A 24,272-nucleotide genomic window follows, 5' to 3' on the forward strand; every position below is an offset into this window, starting at 1 on the left:
TTATCAACTTAAAAATTATGTTGCTCTGAAACAAGCTCTTAGATTTATTGAATTTCAAGTCCCGCCTGCAGTTGCCTTGACAGGGCCAGACCAAATGACACCGCACGTCCCGGGGGGCATTCCCCACCCCTGTTCTAGACCAAGCGCCAGGGTGCTGTGGCTGCCTCCAGGTCCTTCCTGTGCGCACGCACGCACAATCCTGCACGCACTCCCACGCGGGGTGAAGCCAGATGCTCCTCGAAGACTCTTCTGGGGAGCGACTGTGACCCATGGGGCTCCCTGAGAAGTGGCCAGTAAAACCCCTCTAGCTAGGAGACTTCTCCCTCCCGTGCACCCCAGCCCAGGGTACTGCCCAAGTGCTCCCAAGGAATGAGAGGCATCCTCCCCAGGGGTAACCCCCAGGGCATCGGGACCCAGAGCAGGAGAAGAAAAGTGAGGCAAACCTGGCTCCAACAAGTCCTCCATGGCCAGCAGGTCCAGCTCACTCAGGGCCAGTGAGGTGCAAAGTTAAACCAGGTCAGTCAGCTCCAAGGACCAACTGTGGACAAGCAGGAGACCTCCAGGGCCTGGGAAGCCACTGAGTCCTGCAGCAGCCCCTGGGGAAAATCCTTGGAATCAACCATGTCTCTGCCTACCCCCCTACCCCCCCCCCCGAGGTTTCCTCCAGGAAGCCCTCCAGTCCACCACTGAGGTCCTTCCAGCTGCCTGGCCTTGAACTCTTACTGGCAGACTGACTGGGGCAAATCACTTTCCTGTCTGTGAAATGGGAGCCTAAGCCCCAGCCCAGACAGATTGACAAATAACCATGAGTCCTGGGCTCTTCCACGGCTCTTCCTTCCAGCTTATAGGGGGTGCCAAAGGCAGCCCAGGGGTGAGAAACAAGGCCTGGGTGGCCTCCTGCAACCCCCACTGGAATCTCCCCGGCCCCTCCCTCCCAGATTAACTGAAACCTGCTAATTGTGGCAGCCCTCGGCCTGGTCCCCTCCCCCACCGCCCGATTCCACCTCCCTTGGCCTCCTCTCCCCTCCCCCTTCCATCCGAATGATAAAGGGCCAGGCCCCGCCTGCCCCCACCCAGCCTCAGGCCCTGGCCCTGCCTCACCTTCCTACCCTATTGCCCGGCGCCCTCAGCCCTTCCGCACCCTGGCCCACGTTGCTGGCCTCCCCTTTATGGGGCCCTGCAGCAACCCGGGCCTGGGGCTCGCGGGGGCAGAGTCGCCCTCCCAGCCCCCCAAGAGGAGGAAGAAGAGATACCTTCGGCATGACAAGCCTCCCTACACCTACTTGGCTATGATCGCCCTAGTGATCCAGGCTGCACCTTCCCGCCGGCTGAAGCTGGCCCAGGTGAGAGGGCCCCGCTCTCCCTCACACTCCGGGTTCGGACCTTTCCCCAGACCCGACCCCCACCTCCTTCCAGGCTTAGGCTCCGGCCTCCATGCCCGCCCGGCCCTGCCCAGCTATGCCCGTGGGGCCAGTGCCGACCTGGGCACGGGAGGAGAGAGCTGAGGTGCTCACTGGTGAGGTGCCCTCTTCTCCTCGGGCGTGCAGGTGCCGGGAGGTGGTCAGGGCGCCCCAAGCCTGGCTGTGGGGGAGGGGCGGCGCTGCCCCTGCGCGCCCAGGCTCACGGCGCCTGCCCCGTGGTTTCAGATCATCCGTCAGGTCCAGGCCGTGTTCCCCTTCTTCAGGGACGACTACGAGGGCTGGAAGGACTCCATCCGCCACAACCTCTCCTCCAACCGCTGCTTCCGCAAGGTGGGGCTGGGCCAGGGTCCGAGCCGGAGCCGGAGCCGGGGCGGGGTGGGAGGGAGATCCTGAATATCCCCGGTGGGCGGCCCCACCAAGCTCGTCCCCCCGCCCCCTCCACACCAGGTGCCCAAGGATCCTGCGAAGCCCAAGGCCAAGGGCAACTTCTGGGCGGTCGACGTGAGCCTGATCCCCGCCGAGGCGCTGCGGCTGCAGAACACGGCGCTGTGCCGGCGCTGGCAGGGCAGGGGCGCGCGGGGGACCTTCGCCAAGGACCTGGGCCCCTACGTGCTGCACGGCCGGCCCTACCGACCGCCCAAGCCGCCCCGTCCGCCCAGTCCCCAGCTGCCACCCAGCGAGGGCTTCAGCATCAAGTCTCTGCTGGGGGGCGCGGGGGAGGGAGCGCCCCGAAGCAGCCAAGGTGGAGCGGGTGCCCTTCCAAGTAAGGAGGAGGTGGTGCCCACACCACCCGTGCCCTCTGAGCGGCCGCTGTGGCCCCTCTGCCCCCTCCCAGGGATCATGAGGCCGGAGGGGGAGACTCCCCAGGGGAGAGCTAGCAGGCCTTCACCCCTCTGCCCTGAGCCCAGGGCCTGGCCCCTCCACTTGCTGCAGGGTACCTCCGACCCTGGGGGTCCCAGGGCTTCACTTTGGGGGCAGCTCCCCACCTCCTACTTGCCCATCTATACCCCCAACGTGGTAGTGCCCTTGGCACCGCTACCACCCACCTCCTGTCCCCAGTGCCCACCTTCATCCAGCCCAGCCTACTGGGGCGTGACCCCTGAAACCCACAGCCCCCCAGGGCTGCTCTGGGATCTAGATGCCCTATTCCAGGGGGTGCCACCCAACAAGAGCATCTATGATGTGTGGGTGAGCCACCCCGGAGAACTGGCCGCCCCCACCCCGGGCTGGCTGCTCTCCTGGTACAGCCTGTGAGCTCCAGGGCAGGGGCTGCCAACCCCCACCCCCATCCCCGCTGCCACTGGCTTGCTGAGGGGACCAAAGGCCAACGGGAGTCAGAAGTGTGGCCACAGCGGCCTGGAAACACCAGGCACCAGCCACTGTGAGTCTACCATGTTTATTGGGCCACCCCACAAAGGGTGTGTCTACTCGGCCCTGATGGTCAGGCCCCTGCTACCCCCAGCGGCAAGGCTGGGAGGAGTGGCCTTTCCTGTCCCCTTCCTAGTCCCACCTTCTCTGGCCTCTTCTGTCCGTCTATCCATTCATCCATCCATCCATCCATCACCATCTGCCACCTCCCTCTCCTGGCTCCGGGGTTGGGGGAGGGAGGACTTATATGGCAGCTCAGCCTGAAGCCCTCACCTTCCTCAACTGTCTGGGCCGAAGGTGGCACCTTTTTGGGGAAAGGCATAGGGGAACAGGGACCCGACCTAGTGTGGGTGGTGTCGTGGGAGAGAGAACAGTAAAGGAATGGACCGCATTTTAATGGCAAGACTGATGTTTGGTGCGGGGCAGTGATTGTGGTGACTCGGAAACCAGTAGGCCAGGCCCGGCTGCTCTGGGGTCCCCCGCTGCGTAGGCGATAGCAGCAAATGGCGATAAGGAGGGAGCCGGGGCCTGGGCCTGGGCCTGGGCCTGGCTGAGGGCTGAGGGCTGAGGGCTGAGGGCTGAGGGCGGGCAATCTGAACTGGGGCGGAACACTCCTCGCCGGGAGGGGGTGAGACAGCTCTGGGAGTTTGGGAACCTGTGAGCCCGGAGGTCAAAGGTGGTAGGAGTGTCGGGGTTTTGCTGCCTCCGCCGGCAGAGGGCGCAACCCCAGACTCCTGGCCCTGACTACGAGAGCAGGTCCTCGGGGGACCCGGGGGCCGAGCCGTTGGGGCCGGGGCTGGCAGGGCTTCCCGGGGACGGCGTCGGGGTGCAGAGGGTCCCAGTGAGCGGCGTGTCCGTGCTCAGGGAGGAGGGCGTCCCCGAGCGCCGGGTTCTGCGGCGCCGCGCCGGCCCCAGCTCCACGCGGCCCACTCGCTCCGCGAACTTGAGCGAGCACACGGTCTCGCCGAGATCCTCGGGCCGCGTGGAGATCTGCGGGGGAGCGCGCGGTGGGCGGGGCCTGGCATGCAAATCGCCCCGAGCGGTGCTGGTGGGCGGGGCCTGGCATGCAAATACCCCCCGGGCTTCGCCTCCACCCGCGCCGAGGAAGCCCACCTGCAGCAGCAGCACCGCGGTGGCGCCGGGGCCGAGCGCGGGCTGGAGCAGGCGTGTGAGCTGCGAGTCGCGGAAGGGCACGTGCGGCCGGCGGGCCCGCAGCGCCGTCATCACCCCTCCCAGTGCCAGCAACGAGCGGTTGATGGCCCGGGCCTCCCGGAGGCGCTGGGCGTCGTGAGTGTAGCCCCTCGCCCTGCAGACGGCCCCCGCCTTCCGGGCGCGCTCGGACCCCGCCAGGTCCACCAGGTGCAGCGTGCCTGCGGGGCGAGCGAGCCAAGGGGAGGGGACTCCCAGCAAGGTCCCCCGTGCGCCCCTGCTCTGCCAGCGCCGAGACCCTCCACCACGGGGGGGGGGGGGCGCGGCCGTGGTACCTGTGGTGCCTGGGCCGCGCGGGGGAGACGCTGCCTCCAGTGTCAGCGTGACCAGCGCGTGAGAGCGAGAGCTGTGCTGGTTCATGGCCGTGGCGGCGGTGGCCCGGTTGCTCCTCCCCAGGCTCAGCATCTGGAACGCGCAGCGACAAAGCTTGGCTCACTGCAGGGTCCACCGCCCCAGGTGTGAGCACAGCTGTGCGGCCCCACTGAGCAGCCTTACCTGGTGCAGGGTCTCCAGGTTGGGCACATCCCAGTACGTGAGGCCGGCCACTTGGATCCCTCCCTGACCTGCAGGGCCCTGCCTCACCGCCAAGCGCTCAGGGGGCCCGGGGGCTAGGAGGTCCCTGGTGAGAAAGGTGAGGACTCAGTTCAGGGGTTCTTGGCAAAGGGGTGGGGGGGCTAGGAGGCAGCTAGGGTGTCGTCCTGACCTGACAGCCTCATTGTAGATCTCCACCATGCTGAGGGTCACTCGGGGGTGCCCTCCGGCCCTCATCTCCCGGAACAGTGACTGCAGCGCCCTAGGAGCTATGCCGGGGTCCTCAGGTGGGCCCTGGAGAGGGGGTGGGTGCCACATGGGGCTCACGTCCTACTCCCTGGCCCCAGGAGCCACCCAGTGCACACACACCCCCTTCCCACCTCCATGCTGTAGGTCTTTCCAGTCCCTGTCTGGCCATAGGTGAAAATGCAGACACTGTAGCCTCGGAGGCAGGACAGCACCGCGGGCTCCAGCTCCCTGAAGACCTAGGGGTGTGGGGAGGGTCCTGAGCCCTGGACCTGGGCAAGCTTTATTCCAAAGCTCAAGTGCCCTGGAAGGACGGTTCTGGGGGAAGTTTGCTGGAAGGGGGGTCTCCTGCCAGGCAAAGGAGGCTCCCTGGACAAGAACTTGCCCGGCAAAGGGAGGAGTGTGACAGGAAGAGGGAACAGGTGTGCAGAGTATTGGAATCCTGGTGACCACATGGGAGAACCAGGGCTTTCGTAGTCACTGCCCGGGTCAAACCCCAGGGCATGATTACAAGGCCTCCCCTCACAGGAGACCACTGTTGTGAGGGTTAAGGGGGAACGTGTGCCCAGAGGCTACAGTGGTGCTCTCCACAGCAAGGGTGAGCCCAGAAAGGCCCAGAAGGTGGGGGGTGGGAGCGCTGGCCCGCCAGGATGCTGGGACTCAGTCCTGGGAGGGTGCAGAAAGGGCTGGGGGGAGATGGGGCTGTGACTTGTGTCCTGTTGGCAACTGGACATCAACAGTAGCCTTGTGAGCAATGGCATGGCCAGCATTTGTGCATAGAAGGCTGGTAAGTGGATGAGCTGTCATTTCTGCTGAGCGTGCTGGCTGCCAGCCAGGGGAGCAGAGCCAGCATTGCGAGTTGGTCCCTAAGCTTCCATCTCTGGAAGGAAGGACTGGGGGCGACAGTGGCACCAGTGCAGACATGGCACCGAGAGATGCCTTTCACTCTCACCCAGACACTGATTTGGAGGGCCCTGTCCAGAACAAGCCCCCTCCCCACCCCAGTGCAGGACTGCAGTGTAGGGTGGGACCGAGGCCTGGCTAGTGTGTCAGGTGAAGAGGTAGGTGGGAAGCAGCTGTAGTACCCAGGACATGGGGGAGGGAGACCTGGCCACCCCTGAGGCCAACAGGAGTCTGCTTCTCAGCCAGCTCTGCCCAGACCGAATCCCCTCCCAAGCCTGCCTCCATTTCCTGAGCTACAGAAGCTGCAGCAGCAAAATGTGCGTGCAACACATGGTGTGTGTGAAGCAGGGTGGTGGTGGCTGGGTTAAGCCTCAGCTTTTCTGCTGGGTCTGGCAGGAAAGGGGCGGGGTCCGCACAGGGTAACAGAGGCTGGAGGCTGGCTGCCAGCATGCCAGGGCCCTGTCCGTGCGTGCCCTTGGCCACAAAGCAAGGAGGACTGCCTGTCCTCACAGCTGGCAGGCTCGGGGCCCTGGCCATGGAGCAGGCAGCCCAGGAAGCCAGGGGGCAACGAGGTCACGGCACCATCCCCACCTCAGCAGCACCCCAGCTACGCTCCCCAGCCAGCTCTGTGTGAACAGTGATCTCAGACAGGTTCCTTTTCTTTAGTTTCCTGGTAAACACATTATTTTTAAATGTTAAACCTTACTGTCTGTTCCCCCTGGGCCTGCACAGCTTGGTGAGGGGACGCAGAGGGGAAACCCTGGAAGGAACGTATGTGCCCAGCTTGGCTTCCGGTCCTGCCTCCCAGACCCCCACCCCCACCCCCACCCCACCCCCACCCCCCCCACCCCCCGCCTTCCCTGCTGGAATCGGCACTTTTGCTCCTGGGAGGGCAGCAGGGCAGGGAAGGGGCACCAGAGCCTCTGAGGGAGGGTCAACACAGGTGTGAGGGTGGAGCATCACCTCTTCCTGGCTGGCGTCTGGAGGGAAGACCCAGTCCAGGCGGAAGCGACGCTGGTGCCCTCGATAGCAGGTGGTGACTGTGCCGCCTGGGCCGGGCTCCGAACTCACCAGGCTGGAGGGCGTCCCTGGCCTCAGCCGACACAGCACGCGGATATTTCCTGGGGTTGAGATCACAGCAGTGGGCTGCCTCCCAGACCCTGGGGCACAGAGAGGCTCCAGTTCCTCTGGCCTGCCCACCCCGCCCCCATGCTCCCCAGTGGCCATACCCCTGAGCTCCAGTAGCCGCCCTGGGCATCCGGTTGGGGGCTCCTGCTGCCCTTCAGGAAGCTGAGGCCCCGCCCCACTGACTGACAGTGCTCTCAGGGCCCAGGATACCTGGGGAACAGGGATGTGAGCAAGGCCGGGAGGGACAGCCAAGGAGAAGGGAGGGGTGCTGAGGGCAATAGGGAGCCGCTGTATGGCCACCAGCTGTGGGAATCCACAACATTCAGGGGTCCCTAGGGGTATCACTCAGTGGGCCCGGATGGAGCCTGCCAATCAGGACCATGGGCAAGGATGTCATTTGTCTCCTCTGGGCTTCTTGACAATCCTGTGAGGGGTTCACCGTCACCCCAGTTAACACAGGACAAAAATGAGACCCAGAAGTGAGGTAACACCTGGGTCACAGGCGCTGTCCTGATTCCAGAACCTACAACCCATTAGAGCAGGCAGCTCCCTGGGGCTGGGAAGGAGAAAAGAGGGGCTCCCTAAGGGGAGGACACCGACTGGCTGCCCCAGGCGCACACACTGGAGAGGGAGCAGGTGGTCCTGACCTGGCCCCGGGCCTCGCTCAGGGAGCCCTGGCAGCTCTGGGTAAAGGTGCTGACCAGACCTCGGAGGTCCCCGCAGCCCTGACGCAGGCTGGCCATGCGTGCCCGGAGTCCTGGTGGGAGAAGGGGGTTGTGAGGGAAAGCCCCAAACCCGTGACCTTCCCAGGAGCCCCTGGCCCCAGGTCTCACCTGCCAGCTGCCCGTGCACCTGCTGCAGCTCCCTTCTGCAGCTCTGCTCTGTTTCCTGCTGGAGCTGCCGGAGGGCCCCCCGGAGGCCCTGCAGCTGCACCTCCTGCACCCCCAGCTGCCCCACCCCACCCAGTCGCTGAGAAAGTAGGCACTTACCAGGCCTTGCCTCAGACATCCCCCTCCCAGTGCCTCCGTCTCCCAGCCCCTGGACCGAGCACTCACCTGGACTCGGAGGGTTTCTGTGGCCTCCTGGGCCTCCTGCAGCTGGCCCTGGAGCTGCACCAGTGCCTCTGCCTCCTCCTGCAGGAGGGGGGGAGCCATGGAGCCGGAAGGAAACTCGGGGAGGGCATTCTGGCAGCCCCATTGCGCACAAGGGGAAGTCAGGTCAAGAGGGGCAGACAGAGCCAATCACGAATCGATGCAGGACTTTACCCCAAGTCCCTTGCTCGCCTGGAGTCAGTCGCTCAGAGGACCCATGGGGTGTGTGTGTTTGGGGGTGGGGGGTGGTTCTCCCATGGGCATCAGTCTCCTCCATGGGGTTGCCCTGGGCCTGTCCACATCCTAGTCCTGGAAGGTCAGAGAGCGCCCCCCTGCCTCTGTTCCTCAGAGCACCAGGTTCTGAGGGCAGTGTTGCTGGAGACCAGGTGTGCAAGAGCCCCAGGCTGCAGGGACAGTAGCAGGTCAGGAGCGGAATACCTGGGGAGCCCTGCCAGGGAGGCCAGCACCCCAGTGCCTCAGGAGATCCTGAGTGAGCATCAGGCTCTGTTTCAAGGCCTCGTTCTCCAGGGTTAGATGCCGAACCCTTTTCTCCGAGTCTGTCGCCCCCTGGAGGAGAGGAAGATCTCTGGACTCACCTGAGAGCCCTGGCCCCTCTCCCTGCCCCTACTTGAGCCCAGCCTAGCAGCCTCACCACTCCCAGGTGAAGTTGGCCCAGCCCTTCCTCCTGCAGATCCAGCTGCTGCTTCAGCTCCTCCAGCTGGGAAGGAGAAAGGGGGACAGGGTGGAGCACCTCCTTCCAGCCCCCCCCAGTGTCTACCCCTTCCTGGGTCCCTCACCTGTCCAAGAACGAGCTGCTCCAGCTGCTGCCAGGCCCTCTGGTCCTCCGCCAACTGGGGGGGCTGCTGCCCCTGGGCCTCAGCCCTCGGTGAAAGGGAAGGGTTTTCTTGGGATGTGGGTCCTGGGGTGGGTGGGGTGCAGTTAAGACTGACTGAGGTTTCTGGCCTGAAGTGGGGGCACCTCGGGAGCAGGGCTTGGGATCCTGCACTCGAGGTTGCTCAGGTCCTGGTAGTCTTCACTCCCTCCACACACTCCCTTTTCAAATCACTATTTCTTACGCACCAGCAGTAGTGGGGGGCTGCACCCCCGAGGCTGGCTGAGTTTCCTGGGGCAGGGCCTGCCTCCCCCTGGGGCTCCGAATCCATGCCAGGAGAGCCAAGAGCTGACCAGTCACCGTCAACAGTGGGGGGACATCACCAGGCTGCGAAGGAGATAAGATTCAGAACGCAAGAAACCAAGGGGGTCCCTGGGTGTGGAGGCCAGGACTGGGGAGCAAGAACCCTAGGCCGGCTCACCTTGCTCAGACCGGCAGGATACCCGCAGCTCTCTTCCGCCCCCAGCTGGACTGAAAGGAACTCGGCAAGACGCACGAGAGCCTCTTCCAGGGAGACCTCAGCGGGGCGGCCCTCGGATCCCACTCCAGGCTCATCTTCCGACTCTGCGCAGCCTGCAAGGCCAGGTAGTAGGGGGGTGGGGGGGTGGGGGTGCTGGGTCACGTGCTGCAGACTAGGCTTCCAGATGGCACCTGTCGGTATCCCTCCCAATGAGGACACCTCTCCCTATCGGACGGCGGCGGGGTTTCCTCATGGCCCCCGGGACGCAGCGTTCCGGACGCACGACAGCACCTACCGACCAGGCCGGTCAGCTCGGTCCACAGTTCTGCAGGGGGCTGGTGGGGACGGCGGCGATCCCCGGGCTTGCAGCGGGCACTCTAGGGAGGGAGCAGGGGAAGCGCCTGAGGAGAGGCCGGGCAGCCTCCCTCCGGGAACTGGGCCACAAGGGTCTCCTCTGCTTGCAACCCGAGCAGAGACAGGGTCCTCTGCACGGCCCTCCTCCCCCGAGTCAGCGCCCTGGTGACCTGCGCTGCGCGGGCCTGCACCACCCGCTGCGTCTCAGGAAGGGGATTGCAGGTCGTGCTGCGTCGCCCCCGCTCACCTGGGCGGGGTCCCTGGAGTCGGCGGACGCCCCGGCCCCTCCATCCCTGCGGAAAAGGCTGTAGAAGATGTAGATGAGCAGCGAGTAGAAGGCGTACATGGGAGCGCGGGGCGGCAGAGGGCCCGGCTTCGCGCCGCCCCGCGTCCCCGCGCCCGGACTCCGCGCTCGCCCGCAGCACAGCCGGTGCGCATGCTCGGGGCGGCCGCCCCCACGGCCCGGCTCCCGCGGGCGTAGAGCGCGCGCCCGAGGAAAGAGGTGCCCGAGACTGATGTGTCCGGGCCCACACCCGGACACCTGCCCCGCGCCCCCAACCCCGACTTCAGGAGACCGCAGGCTGAGACCGCGCACAGCCCCCGCATCCCCTCTCCTCGGAATCCCTCCCAGCCCTCCGCAGGGGCCCCCACGGCTGTCGCCCGGTAGAGCCGGAGCCCACCGGCATCCTTCCTCTCCTCCCTACAGCCCCGCCCCTTCTCTTTCCGCCCCGCCCACCAGATCTCCTGCCACCCTGCCCTCCTAGAAACCCTCCCTGACAGCCCCGCCCCCTCCTCGCACTGACTCGTCCAGCCCTCCTCACAGCCCCGCCCCCTCTCTCAGCCCCGCCCATTCATCGTCAGCCCCGCTCCCCGGCCTTTCCCCTTATAGCCCCGCCCCCAAATCCCCGCCCCTGCCCTGCCACGCCCCTTACAGGCCCTTCCTCCGATCCTTCCCCTCCACCTCCCCGCAGCCCCCTCTCCAGGCCCCACCTTCCAGTTCCGCCCTCCACCGACCCCGTTTGCGCTCCTAGACTCTCCTCGGCCCCGGCCTCGCCCCCGCCACTCTAGCCTCCGCTCCTCTCGTTGGTTCGTGCCGGGCCGACACTGGCCGGGCGCGGAAGGCGGGGCGGCCACGGGGCTGTGGCGCCGTGCGCAGGTTCCGGCCTCCCGCCTGCCGTTGCGTTGGGGCCGCGCAGCTGGGCCTGGGCCGGCTCTGACCCTCCGCCCGGGCTGGGTCCCGGAGACGCCGTCTCCCCAAGCGCAGGTCTAGGCCGTGGGCCTGCGCTTGTCCCGAGCGGCTCTCCCCCAGGCCCGGCGTCCCCATTCGGGTTCCAGGGCTCACACCGGCCCAGTTCAGGCCCCCCTCCGTTTTCGTTTTTCTTTTTCCGGCCAGAATAGGTTTTTCTTCCCAGTGGTGTCCAGTGGCCTCGGAACTCCAGAAACGTTCGGGTGAGCTTCTCCCAACATGTAGAAATGGGGCTCTGGAAACGGAGTCCTCGAGAGCTGCCCTCAGGGCTCCAGGGCGCCGGCTCGTGCGTTCCTTCTTAACTTTCCAAAGTGTCTCCTCAAAGTCACTGCCGCCCGAGGTGCCATGGCACCCAAGCCATGGGGTGAGTGGAGCATGGCCCTGTCCCACCTGGCGCTGGGAGTGGTGTCTCTGCATGCAGCCCTGAGCACTGCCCAGGTGAGTACACAGGGGCTGGGTAAGGGAGTCTCCCATTCCCGAACCCCAGGGACCTAGCCAGTTCCTTGGGTCAGGGAGAGGGTGGTGAGAGGTGAGTCTGGAGTCTAGGCTTTCATTAGACCCTCCCCTGTTTAAAGAAAGGTCCTGGCCTCTTTTCCCCACATCTCCCCTCCCTGTGTTGACAGGCAAGTCGAGGGGCTGCTGCCGGCTTCCTGCTCCAGGCCTTGGCTGCTGCCACCATGCTGGCTCCAGGGCTAGGCACAGATGAAGATTGTCTTGCTGGAGCCTGGGTGGCCACTGTCATTGGCCTGCCCCTTCTGGCCTTCGATTTCCACTGGGTGAATGGGGACCGCTCCTCTGCAAACCTGCTCCTGGGCGGAGGCATGGTGCTGGCAGTGGCTGGTGACCACCTTGGTGCGGAGGGCCGCTCTGTGGCTGGTCAGGCAGTGGTGCTGGTGGTGGCAGTTACTATTCTCATTGTGGCTGTTTTCACGACCAACACTTACGGCATGTGGGGGGGCTTGATGCTGGGTGCTGCAGGCCTCCTGGGCCGGCTGGAGGAGGACAGGCTGCTGTTGCTGCCGAAGGAGGACATCTGTCGCTGGGTCCTGGCCGCGGGCAGTTGGGCCTACCACCGGGCCTTGCACACCCAGCGCCTGCAGTGGGAGTGATGCTTGGAGACTGCTGGGCTGGGCTTCTGTCCTGGTTACCACCTCACCTCCTGGGGCCTCCTTCCCTAGAGATAGACTCTCCTTCCTCCCAAAGGGGGCTTGCTGCAGGGTGACTCCTCCGGTGGAGGGTGAGGACCCGCCCAGACCAGGATGAAGGGCATGGGGTCCAAGCACATTTGGGGGTCTGATTCTGAGCAGATTATGGTTGTGGATCCAGAGAGAGGCTTGGTCTCCAATAAACCTTAGGGATTCTGCAGGAATATGGAATCTGCCCATTCTTGAGAGGGATTGAGTTTTCCAAAGCTCCCAGGCCAGCAACCGATTCCCGGAGCAGGGGAAGGGGATGCACTGAAAGCAGCCTAGGGCCTCGCCCACCCTGCCACCTGCTGGCACCTGGATTGAGAAGACATAATCCGGGGACATGGAGGAGTTCTGAACACCCTGGCACAGCCTGGCAGGTGGGCCTCTGGGCAGTGACCATGTAGGCTGCTGTCGGGGGTGGGGACAAGGGAGGTTTGTACCGCAGCTGTTCCCAGAAACGCACATTCCCTCCCAGCGCTGCCTGGACCTCTACCTGCTTGTCCTCCAGCCTGTGCAAGGCAAGGCCTCACTCTCTGTGGACCCTTCAGCTCCCTACCCCCGGGTTAGGAAACCAGATTGGGCGGCGCAGAGTCAGATTCGGGCCTGGAGTGCTCCTTCCGGCGGTCCCCGCGCTGGCGTCCGGTGGACGCACATTAGTTCCCCGCTCTGGAGGGCGAGGGGTGGCCGCGGGATTTATCCATCCAGTGAGCCAGATCGAGTCACGTAAGCTCGAGGGTTGGGGGACAAAGGCGTGGGCGCACCCTAATGTGAGGCTCCCGGGTGACCAGCGGCCCGAGGGCCGCGCCTTGGACCCACCCGAAGCCCGGCGCGTTCCCCCGCGGCCCCAGGTGCGCCCGCCGCGGGTCTCCCTGGGCCCCGCCCCTCGCTGCCCACTCTGCAGGGCCGGGCCCTCGCGCGCTCATTGGCTCTGCCCGCCGCACCGGCTAGCCCCAAGCGGAGCAGCCATTGGCCCTCGCGTGTCACGTGACTAAGAGACCCAGGGGGCGGTGGCGGCGGTGGGGGAAGGAGCTCGGAGCGAAAACAAAGATGGCGGCCGCTCCGGGGTCGGTGGCCGCGGCAGCTGCGGGGGGACGTGCGGGCCGGACCCACTGAAGCGGCGGCGCAGGGAGCGGGGCTGCGGGGTCGCGGCGGCAGCGAGAGGGCGGCGGCGGCGCGCGGCGCCACTAACCTCCAGCCTCGGGAGCGCGCCCTCACCCGCCCGCCGGGCCGGCCGGCAGCGATGTCCGGCACCGAGGAGGCCGGCGGAGGCGGTCCGGCTACGGGGTCCGCCGGCGCCGGGCCTGTCGGGGTCGGGCCCGGGGCGGCCGCAGGGCCGGCGGCTGCGGCAGCGCTGGGTGAGGCGGCAGGGCCCGGGCTCCCGGAGGAAGCGGGCCTGGCCGGCGCCCGGCAGCTGCAGGAGGCGGCGGGCGACCCCGACGCGCCGCCCAAGAAGCGGCTGCGGGCGGCCGAGGCAGCCGAGGCGGCGGCGGGCAGCGGGAAGCTGGAGGAGCGGCTCTACTCGGTTCTGTGCTGCACCGTCTGCCTGGACCTGCCCAAGGCCTCCGTGTACCAGGTAGGGCCGCTGGCCCGACCCCGACCCGGCCCGGCCGGCGCCCCGGGCACCACGTCTCCTCCGAGGCCAGGCCCAGCGGTCGGGACTCCGGCGCCTGTTTGGAAGCTCCTCCTCTTCTCCTCTCAGGACTTTATTTCCTGCTCGAACCCCCCTCTTTCTTGTTCCGACTCCCTTGTCTCCCGGCCTGGACCTTGTCCCCCGCGGTGTCTTCCCCTGCTGCCCCCCCACACACACGCCTCCCCAGCCCCTCAAGCTGAGCCCAGAGAAAGCGGGTGGCGGGCGCCCCCCCCCCCAGGCTGGCTCCCCGCATTGCTGAGCCCCCTAGACCCGGGAGCTCCTCTGTTCTCAGCAGCCACCTCCCCAAACCTGTCCTCAGGCTCCTCCTGCACCCCTTCTTCCTCCGGAGTGGAAGAGCCCCCCGGCCTCCTTTTTTCTGGAAAAAGACTGAGAAGAGCGGGGATGCCTCCCCCATTCCTTCCCCGCATTCGGGTCTGAATGCAGCACCTGCATCGAGCGCCGGTCTGGGTCCCTTCCTAGTCCCAGCCGGTGTCTCTTGAACACGCTGTGCCCTGGTCGCTGCCGGCCCGACCGGTTTCCTAGGCTACGCGCTCTAGGGGGCCTGTCCGCCCTCCTCCTGGCGGCAGTTTTCCGGCGTCTGACCCGGGTCAGGGCAGTTCTGGAGGGCGCCTGGCCAGGTGGGTCGGAAGGAGGCCGCACACTCTGGCCCCAGCGTTAGCGTGCAGGGCCCTGCCTTGCTTTGTCTCCGTCCCTCCGCGCACACCTGTCTGTTCCCGCCCCGCGCCCGTGGGGGCTGCAGCAGGTGCCTTGTCACTCCCTGCGCTGCCGGAGCTGGGCTTCTAGCGCCTGGGGGCCTGGGTGAGGGCGTTGTTGTCACGCAGTTTGGGGCTAGTCTGCGTTACCGTTTCCCCGGCCTCGGGGCCTCTCATCCTTTCTGCTGTGCCTGCCGCGGCTGCTTAGGAGGCCCCTGGCGTGCCAGCGAGGAAGTGGGTCCAGTTCTCAACCCTCCCTCCTGGCCAGAGGCTCCGGTCAGGGACACTGCAGGCCTCCGGCCGGGTGCCAGTGGGGAGCGCTGGGCATAACCCCGCAGCCTGGGGGTGCGCCTCAGGCCTCGTCCTCCAGCCCCTCTTCCTTGCCCCAGGACCTTGGGTCCTCCCCGGTGGAACTTCCTTGGGCCTTGAGTGACAGCCCAGGGAGCCAAGCCGATGGTATGGGGCCCCAGGGAAATCCGAGGGCCTCCTCATCCCCCTCCAGTGAGTGGCTCCTGGTCCACTTCGCACAGAGAGCTGAGCTCTGCCTGTGGTCAGAGCTGCTGGTGACCAGGCTCTGAGCCTGGCTGGTTCAAACCGGCCCACACTGTGCTGGGAGCTGAGCAGCTGTGATGGAGAATGAGGGTGCAGGGCAGCACTGACCGGTGCCCTCCCCATGGCCTGGACATGAGTAGGAACTCATGGCTTCCCTGAGAAATGTCTGTGCAGCAGGGAGAGCCCCGACGCTGGCCCCACGCAAGCCTGTTCCTCCCAGTGGCACCTGGGCCTGGTTGGGGTGCCTGCCGTCCTGCCTCGAGGTCGGGAGAAAGCCCCAGCACATGGGATCAGCGGGCGCGCCCTTGGCACTGCAGGGCTGGCTGGAGCCCTGTCCGGGGTGCCTGGTGAGGGTGCGCAGCAGGGCTCAGGCCGCACCGGAGTGGGAGGGGCCCGAGAGCGGGGGCAGGAGGGAAGGTTTCTTGGTGACTTGCTGCTGTGTGGTGTCCCATTTCACCCCCACAGTGACCCTGGATGGGGACATCAAGGGCAGAGGCCCCAACAGACCTGGTTGGCACCAAAGCTGAGTGTTCTTGGGAGGATCTGGGTTCCACATGCTGCCTTGAAACTGGGGGCCCAAAGTTTTCTGCATGTCCTGGGTCATGCCCATTGCTGGCCACCACCTGTTGGCCTGGGCTCAGCCCTTCCCCTTCTGCGGGCCTTCTTTGAGGAGCAATGTTGGGCTGGTTTGGGCCACTTTTTCCTGACCCCTTCCGGACCCAGGCTCAGGGTGGGCAGCAGCCACACCGTGCCTCTGAGAGCTGTCCCAGCTGGTGTCTGTGCTGCTCCTGCACTGGCTGTGAGGACAACTCCATGGGCCTGGAGTCAGCTGAGTGCTTGGTCCCCCAATAGCTTGCTCTCTGGCCACCAGAGCCCCCTTTCGTCTCCCCAGGAAAGCCTTAGTGGTGGTCAGGGCTCGCGTTGGGCGGGTGAGGCAATCCGCTCTCTCAAGTCTGAACCTCAGCCCTGCAGGGCGGCTCTCCTGGCAGGTGGTGTCGCACGCCTGGGTCGGGAGACATGCTGAGGACCCGGGCCTCGACAGCAGGGAGGCCGGGGTCTCACTGTGGCCAGAGCGGGTACATAGGTGCTGGCTCTGATGCTCTGTGTGTGGGTGTTAGATGTGTCCTTGTGACTGGCCTGGCAAGCTATGTGACCACCTTCCAGAGCCCCAGGCAGGAGGACATTGGGGTAGGCCGCTGGGGTGGGAGCAGGAGGGCTGCACCCTTAGCTCTAGGCTGTATCTGCTCTGGATGCAGCTGTGTGGTCACAGCCGTGGGACCAGCCCCTTTGCCAGGGGCACCTTCTCTGGGACAAACAGCTTCTGGGGAGCCATGGTCTGATCCCTCCCTTCCTCCCTCCCTCCCAGGTTCTCCCCCTGCCCTTCACAGGAGGCCCAGTGCATCCTCCACCCGGTCCCTGAGGCCCTGAGCCATGGAGTGTCTGGAGGGAGGGGCCGCGTAGCTCTTTCACTCCTCAGTGGTGCTCAGCCAGAAAAGCTCCCTGTGATCCTCATCAGGGGGAAGGAGCTTCTGGGAGGTGGTCCCAACTGGCCCTCTGACCCCTATGCCTAAGCTCCTGGCCTCAGACCCCGGCCTGTTCCGCCCGGGCCCCTCCCACCTGGTGCCCCTCCTGCTTGTCCGCACAGGCCCTGCTGTGCCTCCTCCCTAAGGCCTCCTGTCTCTGCCCAAACTCAGCTCAGGCCTGGCCCACGGGGCCTTTTACCTGATTGGTAAAGGGCTCAGGAAGCAGGCGCCGGTGAGTGTGGCACAGGCATTGGGGAGCCTCAGGCACACCTCGGAGCAGCTGTGGGCAGGCCTGGGGCTGTAGGCACTGTTTCAAGTAAGTCCAGGTGGGTTTGTCCTCCAAGGCCTGGGGTCCTCCTCCCTGCTCTCGGGCTGCGGCTGGCTGGCTCGTGCTTTTAGGGGAGACAGGTAGCAGAGAGGAGTTTTAAATGTATCTGCTTAGGTGTCCAAAGCCAGGGCAGAGAGAGGGTTCTGGACTGGCTAGATGAGAAGCTGTTTGTGTGGTGGTTTGTCGTGTGCGTTACCTTGTGGTCCAGGCAGCACTTAGTTCTGAGTAATGAGCCTGACTCAGGCCGAGTGACAGGTTCCCACCTGAGTCCTGGCTCTCAGCGTGGCCAGGACTTCAGACTGAAGTGTGGCTTTCACCGAAGCAGCTGGGTGCCTGGGACGCTGCGGTCCCTCCCACACCCCTTGATCAAAGAGGGGAGGACACTTTGGGCAGAGCATGTGGGATATGTGGTGCCCAAGGCCCTGCTGGGCCTGGTGAGGGGGACCTCCCGCTGGGCTGAGTGGCCCTTGTGGGTTTGGTGCCCCCAGCTGTGGCTGCTCAGCAGGAGGCGTCTAGACCTAGAGTGGCTGGCGGGGCCCGGGCCCAGGGGTGCCTCCATGTTGGTGTCCAGTTGGCCTTACTGAACCAGGTGCTTTGGGGCTTGGCCTGAAGTTTCCTCCCGTTACCAAGTGGTCAGTCGGCCGTGTCGCTTCCCTCCCTGCCTCTGGACAGGGACAGTGCTCTTCCCGAGGCTGCGGCAATACCAGGCTCTGTGGGCTCAGGCCCTGGCCCAGAGGAGTGTGATCTGAGCCCTTGGTCTGCTCCTCCCAGGAGGTGGCAAGGGCCTGGGGCATGTGTCCCCCACTGACCCCCACTCACCACTTCTCTGGTTCTCCACTGTTCCCCGTGGGTGGGCAGGACAGGCTTCTTCTGGGACCAGCCGTATGTCCAGAGCGGATGGGCTAGCCTAGCTGTGGGCAAACTACGGCCCGCGGGCCGGATCCCGCCCGTTTGAAATGAATAAAACTATTGAAAAAAAAGACCGTACCCTTTTAGGTAATGATGTTTACTTTGAATTTATATTAGTTCACACAAACACTCCATCCATGCTTTTGTTCCGGCCTCCGGTCCAGTTTAAGAACCCATTGTGGTCTCTTGAGTCAAAAAGTTTGCCCACCCCTGGGCTAGCCCCTGCCAGATCTGCTCCTCCAAGACTGAGCCAGCCCGCTCCCCCCATTTTACACTGACTTAGAAAGTGAGGTTTGCGTGCAGAGCGTCTGTGATGCTTGTGTGGGCAGGATTCTGTTTGGCCCAAGAGGACACTCAGCACAAGTCTTTTGTTTTTAATTTTTTATTTATTGATTTTCGGGAGAGAGAGAGAAGCATCGGTTTGTTGTTCCACTTGTTTGTGCATCCATTGGTTGATTCTTCTATGTGCCCTGACCGGAGATCCAACCTGCAATCTTGGTATATCAGGACGATGCTCTGACCAATTGACCAACCTGGCCAGGCTCAGCTCAACACTTTATTCCTATACCTCTTTGGCTCCTGTGTGTGCCTGTCCTTCCTCCACACCGAGCCTGTGGCGGTGTGTGCCTGGTCTCGGCACCACATGGGTGCTCAGGAGGTGTGTGGAACTAGTGAGAGACCCGAGATAGGAGTTGAGCTGGCAGCCTACTGTCCACAGGCTCAGGGCCTCAGTGGGGGTGGCAGGTTGCTGTAGGCAATCTCTGGGCCTCAGATCTTCAGGTTCAGAAACGGGGGGGTGGGGGGGGGGCGGCCTGGCTTTTACCCACAGCAGTAACATGTCCCCCTACCCTTTCTCCCCACCCATTCCCACCTCCCTCTGGCATGTACTGGCCATGTGCCCTTGTCCCAGGCTAACTCGGCCTCCCCACCTGCATCAGCTTTTTGCCACCAGGTCTTTGGAAGGCACATGCAGGTAGCCACCATCACTGGGTGGGTGGCAGCTGCCTGCTCACCCATGCCCATCAAGGAGGCAGAGGGGAGGGACCAGGTCCCAGCCCCAGCATGAGGTGGCCGTTCTGAAGGCCAGGGAGAGGCGCACCTGCCTTGGCACGGGAGCAGCATTAGCTGCCCCTCAACAGCTGCTGGCATAGCACCGTTGCCACACTCCACCAAGCGTCTGAGTCCCTATAGGCACCCAACTCAGGGGCCTCAGGACTGTCTCTGACTCCTGTTACGGGAAAGACCAGGCTCCCCACCAGCAGGCCTGCCTCGTCGATGAGCCGGAACCTCTGCAAGCTGCCAGGGGCCGCCCTGGAGACCAGCTCACAAAGAGCGGCGGCTGTTTCAGCGGGGCTCTAGGGAAGAGGCCTGACCCTACTAAGCAGTGTTCCTTTGGGTGCTGAGCACCAGCGCACCCCTCCCCTGCCTCTGTTCATGGCAGCCCATCCTAAGGCTCGAGCCCCTCAGGGTGGCTGGCCTGGCCCTGGCGGAGCTGGCGGGCAGCGTGTATGTGTGCGCGAGTCCACAGGTCTGTGAGCTCATCTCCCTTTCCTTCTTCGCAGTGTACTAACGGTCACTTGATGTGCGCTGGCTGTTTTATCCACCTACTAGCAGATGCCCGGCTGAAGGAGGAGCAGGCCACATGCCCCAACTGTCGTTGTGAGATCAGTAAGAGCCTCTGCTGCCGCAACCTGGCTGTGGAGAAAGCCGTGAGCGAGCTGCCCTCCGAGTGTGGCTTCTGCCTGCGCCAGTTTCCCCGCTCTCTCCTGGAGAGGCACCAGAAGGAGGAGTGCCAAGACAGGTAACCGCCTGGCTGCAGGCCGCCTGGGCAGGCAAGGTCTCAGCGTGCAGCATGCTCTGGCTGGTCCTTGTTGCCTGGGCCTCGCGTTCTGCCCTTGCAGGGCTGGGCCAGCGTGAAGCTGCTCAGGGTCCAGACCCTGCAGTGGGTGGGTGTGGGGCCCCACGGAGGGTGGGAGGCTTGGATCTGTACACAGTGACTGTCCGGACATCACCCTGGTTCTCTAGGGTGCTCTGGATGTGTGGTGGCCTCTTAGAGGCTGTCCTTGGCATCCCTGGGACCAGGAGAGAGTGGCCAGCTCAGGAGCTCTGGGGTCTCGGTGTGAGGCACCCCAGCCCAGTCCTGGCCACTCCACAGTCCGCAGCAGCTGGGCCTGGCCAGAAGCCTCACTCAGAGTAAAGCTGGACCAGGTCCGGGATAGTAGTCGGCAGCCACTATCTCCAAGCAGGACAGAGACCCCACAGCAGTGGGTGTGAGTGGCTTGTGCTCACACAGCTCCTTCTCTCCGTCTTACACTCTGGCCTCTTCCTGGGTGGCGACACACACTGAGTGTGCGCTTCAGGGAGCGGCTTGTGTGCGGCTGAGTGGAGGCCTGAGGCTTAGGCCTTGACCACGGTGCCCCCTCCCCCACAGGGTGACCCAGTGCAAGTACAAGCGAATTGGCTGCCCGTGGCACGGCCCCTTCCATGAGCTGACTGTGCATGAGGCCGCCTGTGCCCACCCCACCAAGACGGGCAATGAGCTGATGGAGATCCTGGACGAGATGGACCAGAGCCACCGCAAGGAGATGCAGCTCTACAACAGCATCTTTAGCCTGCTGAGCTTCGAGAAGATCGGCTACACAGGTGAGGCGTCCGCCACCCCTGCTGGCCACAGAGCCTGGGGCTGGCAGCTGGGAGCCTGGGAGCACTGGGCTCTGGGCAGGGGGCACAGGCCAAGCCAGGCAGCTGGGCTCTGAACAAGCTCCTGTTGAGTGGAGGACACCTTGGGGAGAAGATGGACCAGAGGCTGAGCAGGGAGGAGCCCAGGCAGGACCTCAGGCACCTGCAGGGCTCTCACAGGCCCCTCCCACCCGTCGTCCCCACCCTGGCCCTGCCACCTCAGCTAGGTGGTGTCCTCGCTGTGTGGGGGATGGGCAGGGGTGTCTTGGGGGCCCAGGAACTGGTGGCCTGCCCCGCAGAGCCAGGGGCCAGAAGAACTCTCGTCATGTTGGGTCCTGCATGTGGGTGTGAGGCTGCAGTGGCCACAAAGCTCCTCAGGCCACAAGAAGACGCTCAGGGCCAGGGCTTCAGAACAAGCTGAGGGTGCCCAGCTCAAAACGCAGAGCTGGAATGGACACCAGGGACAGGCAGGCTGGACCGCATCCGGGCCCACTGGATCTCCTGGGCTCTCCTGGCCACTACTTTTGGACGTGCTGGGAACAGGAGCCAGGCCAGAGCCTGGTCTAGACACAGAACAGCCAGAAGCACCTGCTGATGCTGGGGCCGCTCAGGGAGACTCCAGCCTCTACTGCCCAGCCCATGCCGGCGGCTGGCTCAGAGCACCGAGGGCGGCCGCTGGCAGCCAGTCACACCGTGGCCTGGACTGGGCCTGGCTCAGTGTGGCCTGCACGGGCCGAGGGGCCGAGGGCCTGGGGCCTGGTTAGTTGCAGCCTCAGTCCCCCTGGTGGGCACCGCAGCACCAAGAGTCCAGGCCAGACCTCGGTGTCTGGGCAGGCCAAGGCGTCGTGACTCGGGCAGTGGCAGGGCAGGGAGCCCACCCACGCGGGAAGGACTGGCCGCCTCTGGAGGGACAAGCTGGCCTTGGGCACGTGCTGTGCTGAGGACTGTGACAGTAGAGCACAGCAGTGGGCCGCATGCCAGCGCTCGACTCTGGCCGGATGCCACGCACTGGCCTGCCTGCCGGCTTTCTGGCAGCTCTGTATGGAACCAATAAAGTGCACTGTTCTCAGAACTGCATCCTGTCTGTGTGTCTGCTTACCATGGCCCGGGGTGGGCGGGGGCCAGGAGGGAGGCCAGGGGGCGGGCTGGCCACCCACCTCACTGTCTCTGGACTCCCTGCAGCTAACGCGTGTCCCTTCTCTCCCCAAAGCTTGTGTGTGCCTCCATTTGCCATAATTGCCTTTGATTTGCCTTGTGACAAGTAGAGCACCCGTGCCCTCCTGGTAAGTTGCCTTCCTCCCTGGCTGAGCCCGTGTCCTCGGCTGGTCGGAAGGCTCCGCTACCAGCCCAGCCCACCCTGACTGCCGGCCTGTCCGGCCTGTCTGTCTCCACAGAGGTCCAGTTCCGGCCGTACCGCACGGACGACTTCATCACGCGCCTGTACTACGAGACACCGCGGTTCACGGTGCTGAACCAGACGTGGGTCCTGAAGGCGCGAGTGAACGACTCAGAGCGCAACCCCAACCTGTCGTGCAAGCGCACGCTGTCCTTCCAGCTGCTCCTCAAGAGCAAGGTCACGGCACCCCTGGAGTGCTCCTTCCTGCTGCTCAAGGGCCCCTATGACGATGTGAAGATCAGCCCTGTCATCTACCACTTTGTCTTCACCAATGAAAGCAACGAGACGGACTACGTGCCACTGCCCATCGTGGACTCCGTGGAGTGCAACAAGCTGCTGGCCGCCAAAAACATCAACCTGCGGCTCTTCCTCTTCCAGATCCAGAAGTAGGCGCCGCTGCGCTGCCCACACCTGCCTGGCCGCGGCTTTGCAGTGCTGTCTGACCATTTCGGCAGAGGAGGAACCGACGGGAACACGGGAAAGTCTGCATGCGTGTGCGAAGGTGTGAGCGCTCACCACCTGGCCCTCTACCTGCCTCCCTGTCCAGGGCATGGAGGCTGGTTCAGGGACACCGCAAGGCGAGCTCAGCAGACTTGCCGGCCTCTGCCACTCGGCGAAGCGCCCCACCTGCCCTGGGCCGCACACAGCTCCTGGGCCGGGCTCGGGCGCTGGCTTCAGACAGCATATCTGATTGCAATTAAAAAGGCACCTTGTTTCCTACTTTCTGTTTTGTTCAAGGGTAAGGCGTGGCTGTGATTGGACAGTAGGGAAACTTTGGTGGGCCTGGGGGTCAGAGCCACTCATCCCTCAGTGTGCCCCTAGGAGACACGGAGATGCTGCTTCCTCCACCATGGGCCCCAGCAGGGGAGTGGACAGGGGCAGGGGTCTCATAACAGCCTCAGCGCACCCCCCAGCCACTCCAGGGAGGCAGGACTTGGCCACCTGGGCTCAGCGGATGTTTCGGAATGCAGGGTGAAATTCTGTCTCTTCCCAGGAAATAAATGAAATTCTTTATAGGCTCCTCTGTAAGTTATGCAAATTTAGCAAGAGAGAATCTATTTTCTGTATTCAGCTTTGAGGGTGAAACACCCCGAGGCTATGAGGAAAGCTCTGGGAGCCACTGGTGATGGCAGAGCCTGGCTGGTTGAGGGTCAGGTAAGCCAGGTGCCCCATGCTCTCGGGACTGTTGCTAGTCCTGTGTCTGGGACCCACTGTGGAGGTCAGGGCCTGGGCAGCGTAGTTTCTCACCGGTGAGAGGCGGTCCCTTCCTAGCCTCGCCTTTGCTGCGCCCGCCCCCCCCACGCCCCCCCCCCCCCCGCACGAGCACACACACACACCCAGGCCTCACGACCCTGCAGCTTGGCCCCAGTGAGCATGCCAGGTGTGTGGGCCTCAGGGTAAAAGCAGCCCTGTCTGGAGGATGCTGGGACCCTCATAGCTGCTGGAGAGGGCCTCCCCCCTTTGCTAAGAAGACACGGCTTTTCATTGTTTTGATACCAAAGAACCGTTTCCTTTGCCCCCGGTCAGGCCCACCCTGTGCCTCAGAGCAGTCCCATTGCTCTGACCACACAGGGCTCAGTGGGCAGTGCAGCCACAGCTTGGCCTCTCTCAGGCTCCTCCCTCTCCTGGCCCTCCACTCGGTTCTCCTGCCAGGCTGGCTCCCCGAGCTTCTCTAAGGAAACTATTTGGCTTCCTGCTCCAAGCCCAGGGCATGGGGTTTTGGGGGGGGGGGTCGCTCTCCTGCAGATGGCCTGGTCACTGAGGGTACCAGGAGGCACTCTATAAAGGACCCCACTGCAGCCCCTCCACTCCCTTCGATCTCAATTTGAACACACCCTGGGGTGAGTCCCACTGTCCTCAGGCTGCCCCCCACCTGGTGGGCGAAAAGGAGACTTTCAGGTAGATGCATGTCAGGTGTCCTGTGTGTAGGAGATGGTGCTGTGTCACCACATCTCGGCCTCTCTTAGGGACCGACACTGTCTCTAGTTTCTGGATTTCCAAGTGATGGTGTTGTGAGGGCATCCAGGCTGGGATGGGGCTTCCCAATTAGTTGTACCTGGGTGGTTTGTGTGAGATTGAGTCAACAGAAGGAAGCCCCAGTGGCTCTCCTGGGGGTGGGGGGCAGGGTGGGAGAGGGCAGGTTTCTGTGTGCAAGTGAAGGAAGGTATATGGCTGCCTGGGACCAACAGCCTTGTGTGTGTGGCAGAAGGGTCCGCCACACACGAGGGCTTACAGCCCACATTGCCTGCAGCCAAGGGTGGGTGAGGAAGTGGGACTGCGCCCAGAGGGCCCTCCTTGTAGGAGGTACAGGTATGTCTGGGTTGCCCAAGAGGACTGCTAACACATCCCAGCCCTGTGATGTCACCTTGCAGCCCGGGGCAGCCAGGAACCCTGGTGAGTTTCAGCTCCCATGGGGTTGCCACAAACCTGTGGCATCATCTCTCTGGGCCACTGATTTACAGAGACACCAGTGGTCTGTCTCCAGGACCCCCTGCCATCTTGG

The 24,272-nt window shown here is 64.3% G+C and overlaps 4 protein-coding genes and 1 long non-coding RNA gene across 10 annotated transcripts; 3 read left to right on the top strand and 2 right to left on the bottom strand.

Annotated features, from left to right (window-relative positions):
- Nucleotides 1-17: 17 nt before the first annotated feature.
- LOC308533114 lies at nucleotides 18-1,870 on the bottom strand. The gene is made up of 3 exons (XR_013997035.1): nucleotides 1,482-1,870; nucleotides 444-596; nucleotides 18-279 (listed from the first exon to the last, which is right to left on the bottom strand). It is a non-coding gene; the product is annotated as an uncharacterized lncRNA (long non-coding RNA).
- Nucleotides 396-3,179, top strand: FOXH1 (forkhead box H1). Its single transcript, XM_081110908.1, has 3 exons — nucleotides 396-1,343; nucleotides 1,647-1,751; nucleotides 1,869-3,179. The coding sequence occupies exons 1-3, from the start codon at nucleotides 1,170-1,172 to the stop codon at nucleotides 2,673-2,675; spliced, it is 1,086 nt and encodes a 361-aa protein (XP_080967034.1). The 5' UTR covers nucleotides 396-1,169; the 3' UTR covers nucleotides 2,676-3,179.
- KIFC2 (kinesin family member C2) lies at nucleotides 2,799-10,321 on the bottom strand. Of its 4 annotated transcripts, none has more exons than XM_081110906.1 (18): nucleotides 9,851-10,321; nucleotides 9,545-9,626; nucleotides 9,211-9,362; nucleotides 8,978-9,116; nucleotides 8,695-8,816; nucleotides 8,550-8,615; nucleotides 8,336-8,464; nucleotides 7,862-7,939; nucleotides 7,640-7,754; nucleotides 7,454-7,563; nucleotides 6,908-7,016; nucleotides 6,642-6,799; nucleotides 4,910-5,014; nucleotides 4,702-4,823; nucleotides 4,494-4,617; nucleotides 4,274-4,403; nucleotides 3,903-4,159; nucleotides 2,799-3,779 (listed from the first exon to the last, which is right to left on the bottom strand). In XM_081110906.1, the coding sequence occupies exons 1-18, from the start codon at nucleotides 9,947-9,949 to the stop codon at nucleotides 3,534-3,536; spliced, it is 2,343 nt and encodes a 780-aa protein (XP_080967032.1). In that variant the 5' UTR covers nucleotides 9,950-10,321; the 3' UTR covers nucleotides 2,799-3,533. The 4 variants fall into 4 exon arrangements, with proteins under 4 accessions (XP_080967032.1, XP_080967033.1, XP_080967031.1 ...); XM_081110907.1 differs by having other exon boundaries at nucleotides 7,640-7,703; nucleotides 9,851-10,032; XM_081110905.1 differs by having other exon boundaries at nucleotides 3,903-4,403; nucleotides 9,851-10,032.
- A 396-nt stretch (nucleotides 10,322-10,717) lies between these two features.
- TMEM276 (transmembrane protein 276) lies at nucleotides 10,718-12,218 on the top strand. Of its 2 annotated transcripts, XM_081110913.1 has the most exons (3): nucleotides 10,718-11,052; nucleotides 11,175-11,287; nucleotides 11,473-12,218. In XM_081110913.1, the coding sequence occupies exons 2-3, from the start codon at nucleotides 11,195-11,197 to the stop codon at nucleotides 11,956-11,958; spliced, it is 579 nt and encodes a 192-aa protein (XP_080967039.1). In that variant the 5' UTR covers nucleotides 10,718-11,052; nucleotides 11,175-11,194; the 3' UTR covers nucleotides 11,959-12,218. The 2 variants fall into 2 exon arrangements, with proteins under 2 accessions (XP_080967039.1, XP_080967038.1); XM_081110912.1 differs by lacking the exon at nucleotides 10,718-11,052 and having other exon boundaries at nucleotides 11,063-11,287.
- Nucleotides 12,219-13,096: 878 nt separating this feature from the next.
- Nucleotides 13,097-22,788, top strand: ZFTRAF1 (zinc finger TRAF-type containing 1). Of its 2 annotated transcripts, none has more exons than XM_081110910.1 (4): nucleotides 13,097-13,612; nucleotides 19,257-19,495; nucleotides 20,126-20,337; nucleotides 21,768-22,788. In XM_081110910.1, exons 1-4 carry the CDS (start codon nucleotides 13,280-13,282, stop codon nucleotides 22,157-22,159), a joined length of 1,176 nt encoding a protein of 391 aa, XP_080967036.1. In that variant the 5' UTR covers nucleotides 13,097-13,279; the 3' UTR covers nucleotides 22,160-22,788. The 2 variants fall into 2 exon arrangements, with proteins under 2 accessions (XP_080967036.1, XP_080967035.1); XM_081110909.1 differs by lacking the exon at nucleotides 13,097-13,612 and adding an exon at nucleotides 14,214-14,307.
- The last annotated feature ends 1,484 nt before the right edge of the window (nucleotides 22,789-24,272 follow it).

The sequence above is a fragment of the Myotis nattereri genome (assembly GCF_964212035.1).
Source record: "Myotis nattereri genome assembly, chromosome: 17".
NCBI lineage: Eukaryota > Metazoa > Chordata > Mammalia > Chiroptera > Vespertilionidae > Myotis > Myotis nattereri.

What these genes read in the sequence shown, in the direction of transcription:
- ZFTRAF1 (XM_081110910.1), top strand. Translation starts at nt 13,280, where the DNA reads ATGTCCGGCACCGAGGAGGCCGGCGGAGGCGGTCCGGCTACGGGGTCC. An exon ending in AAGGAGGAGTGCCAAGACAG is followed by an intron (nt 19,496 to 20,125) that starts GTAACCGCCTGG and finishes CCTCCCCCACAG; the next exon opens with GGTGACCCAGTGCAAGTACA. An exon ending in CGAGAAGATCGGCTACACAG is followed by an intron (nt 20,338 to 21,767) that starts GTGAGGCGTCCG and finishes CTGTCTCCACAG; the next exon opens with AGGTCCAGTTCCGGCCGTAC.
- FOXH1 (XM_081110908.1), top strand. Translation starts at nt 1,170, where the DNA reads ATGGGGCCCTGCAGCAACCCGGGCCTGGGGCTCGCGGGGGCAGAGTCG. An exon ending in GCCGGCTGAAGCTGGCCCAG is followed by an intron (nt 1,344 to 1,646) that starts GTGAGAGGGCCC and finishes CCGTGGTTTCAG; the next exon opens with ATCATCCGTCAGGTCCAGGC. An exon ending in CCAACCGCTGCTTCCGCAAG is followed by an intron (nt 1,752 to 1,868) that starts GTGGGGCTGGGC and finishes CCTCCACACCAG; the next exon opens with GTGCCCAAGGATCCTGCGAA.
- KIFC2 (XM_081110905.1), bottom strand. Translation starts at nt 9,949, where the DNA reads ATGTACGCCTTCTACTCGCTGCTCATCTACATCTTCTACAGCCTTTTC. An exon ending in ATCCTGCCGGTCTGAGCAAG is followed by an intron (nt 9,117 to 9,210) that starts GTGAGCCGGCCT and finishes TCTCCTTCGCAG; the next exon opens with CCTGGTGATGTCCCCCCACT. An exon ending in CCGCGGTGCTGCTGCTGCAG is followed by an intron (nt 3,780 to 3,902) that starts GTGGGCTTCCTC and finishes GCTCCCCCGCAG; the next exon opens with ATCTCCACGCGGCCCGAGGA.
- TMEM276 (XM_081110913.1), top strand. Translation starts at nt 11,195, where the DNA reads ATGGCACCCAAGCCATGGGGTGAGTGGAGCATGGCCCTGTCCCACCTG. An exon ending in CAGCCCTGAGCACTGCCCAG is followed by an intron (nt 11,288 to 11,472) that starts GTGAGTACACAG and finishes CTGTGTTGACAG; the next exon opens with GCAAGTCGAGGGGCTGCTGC.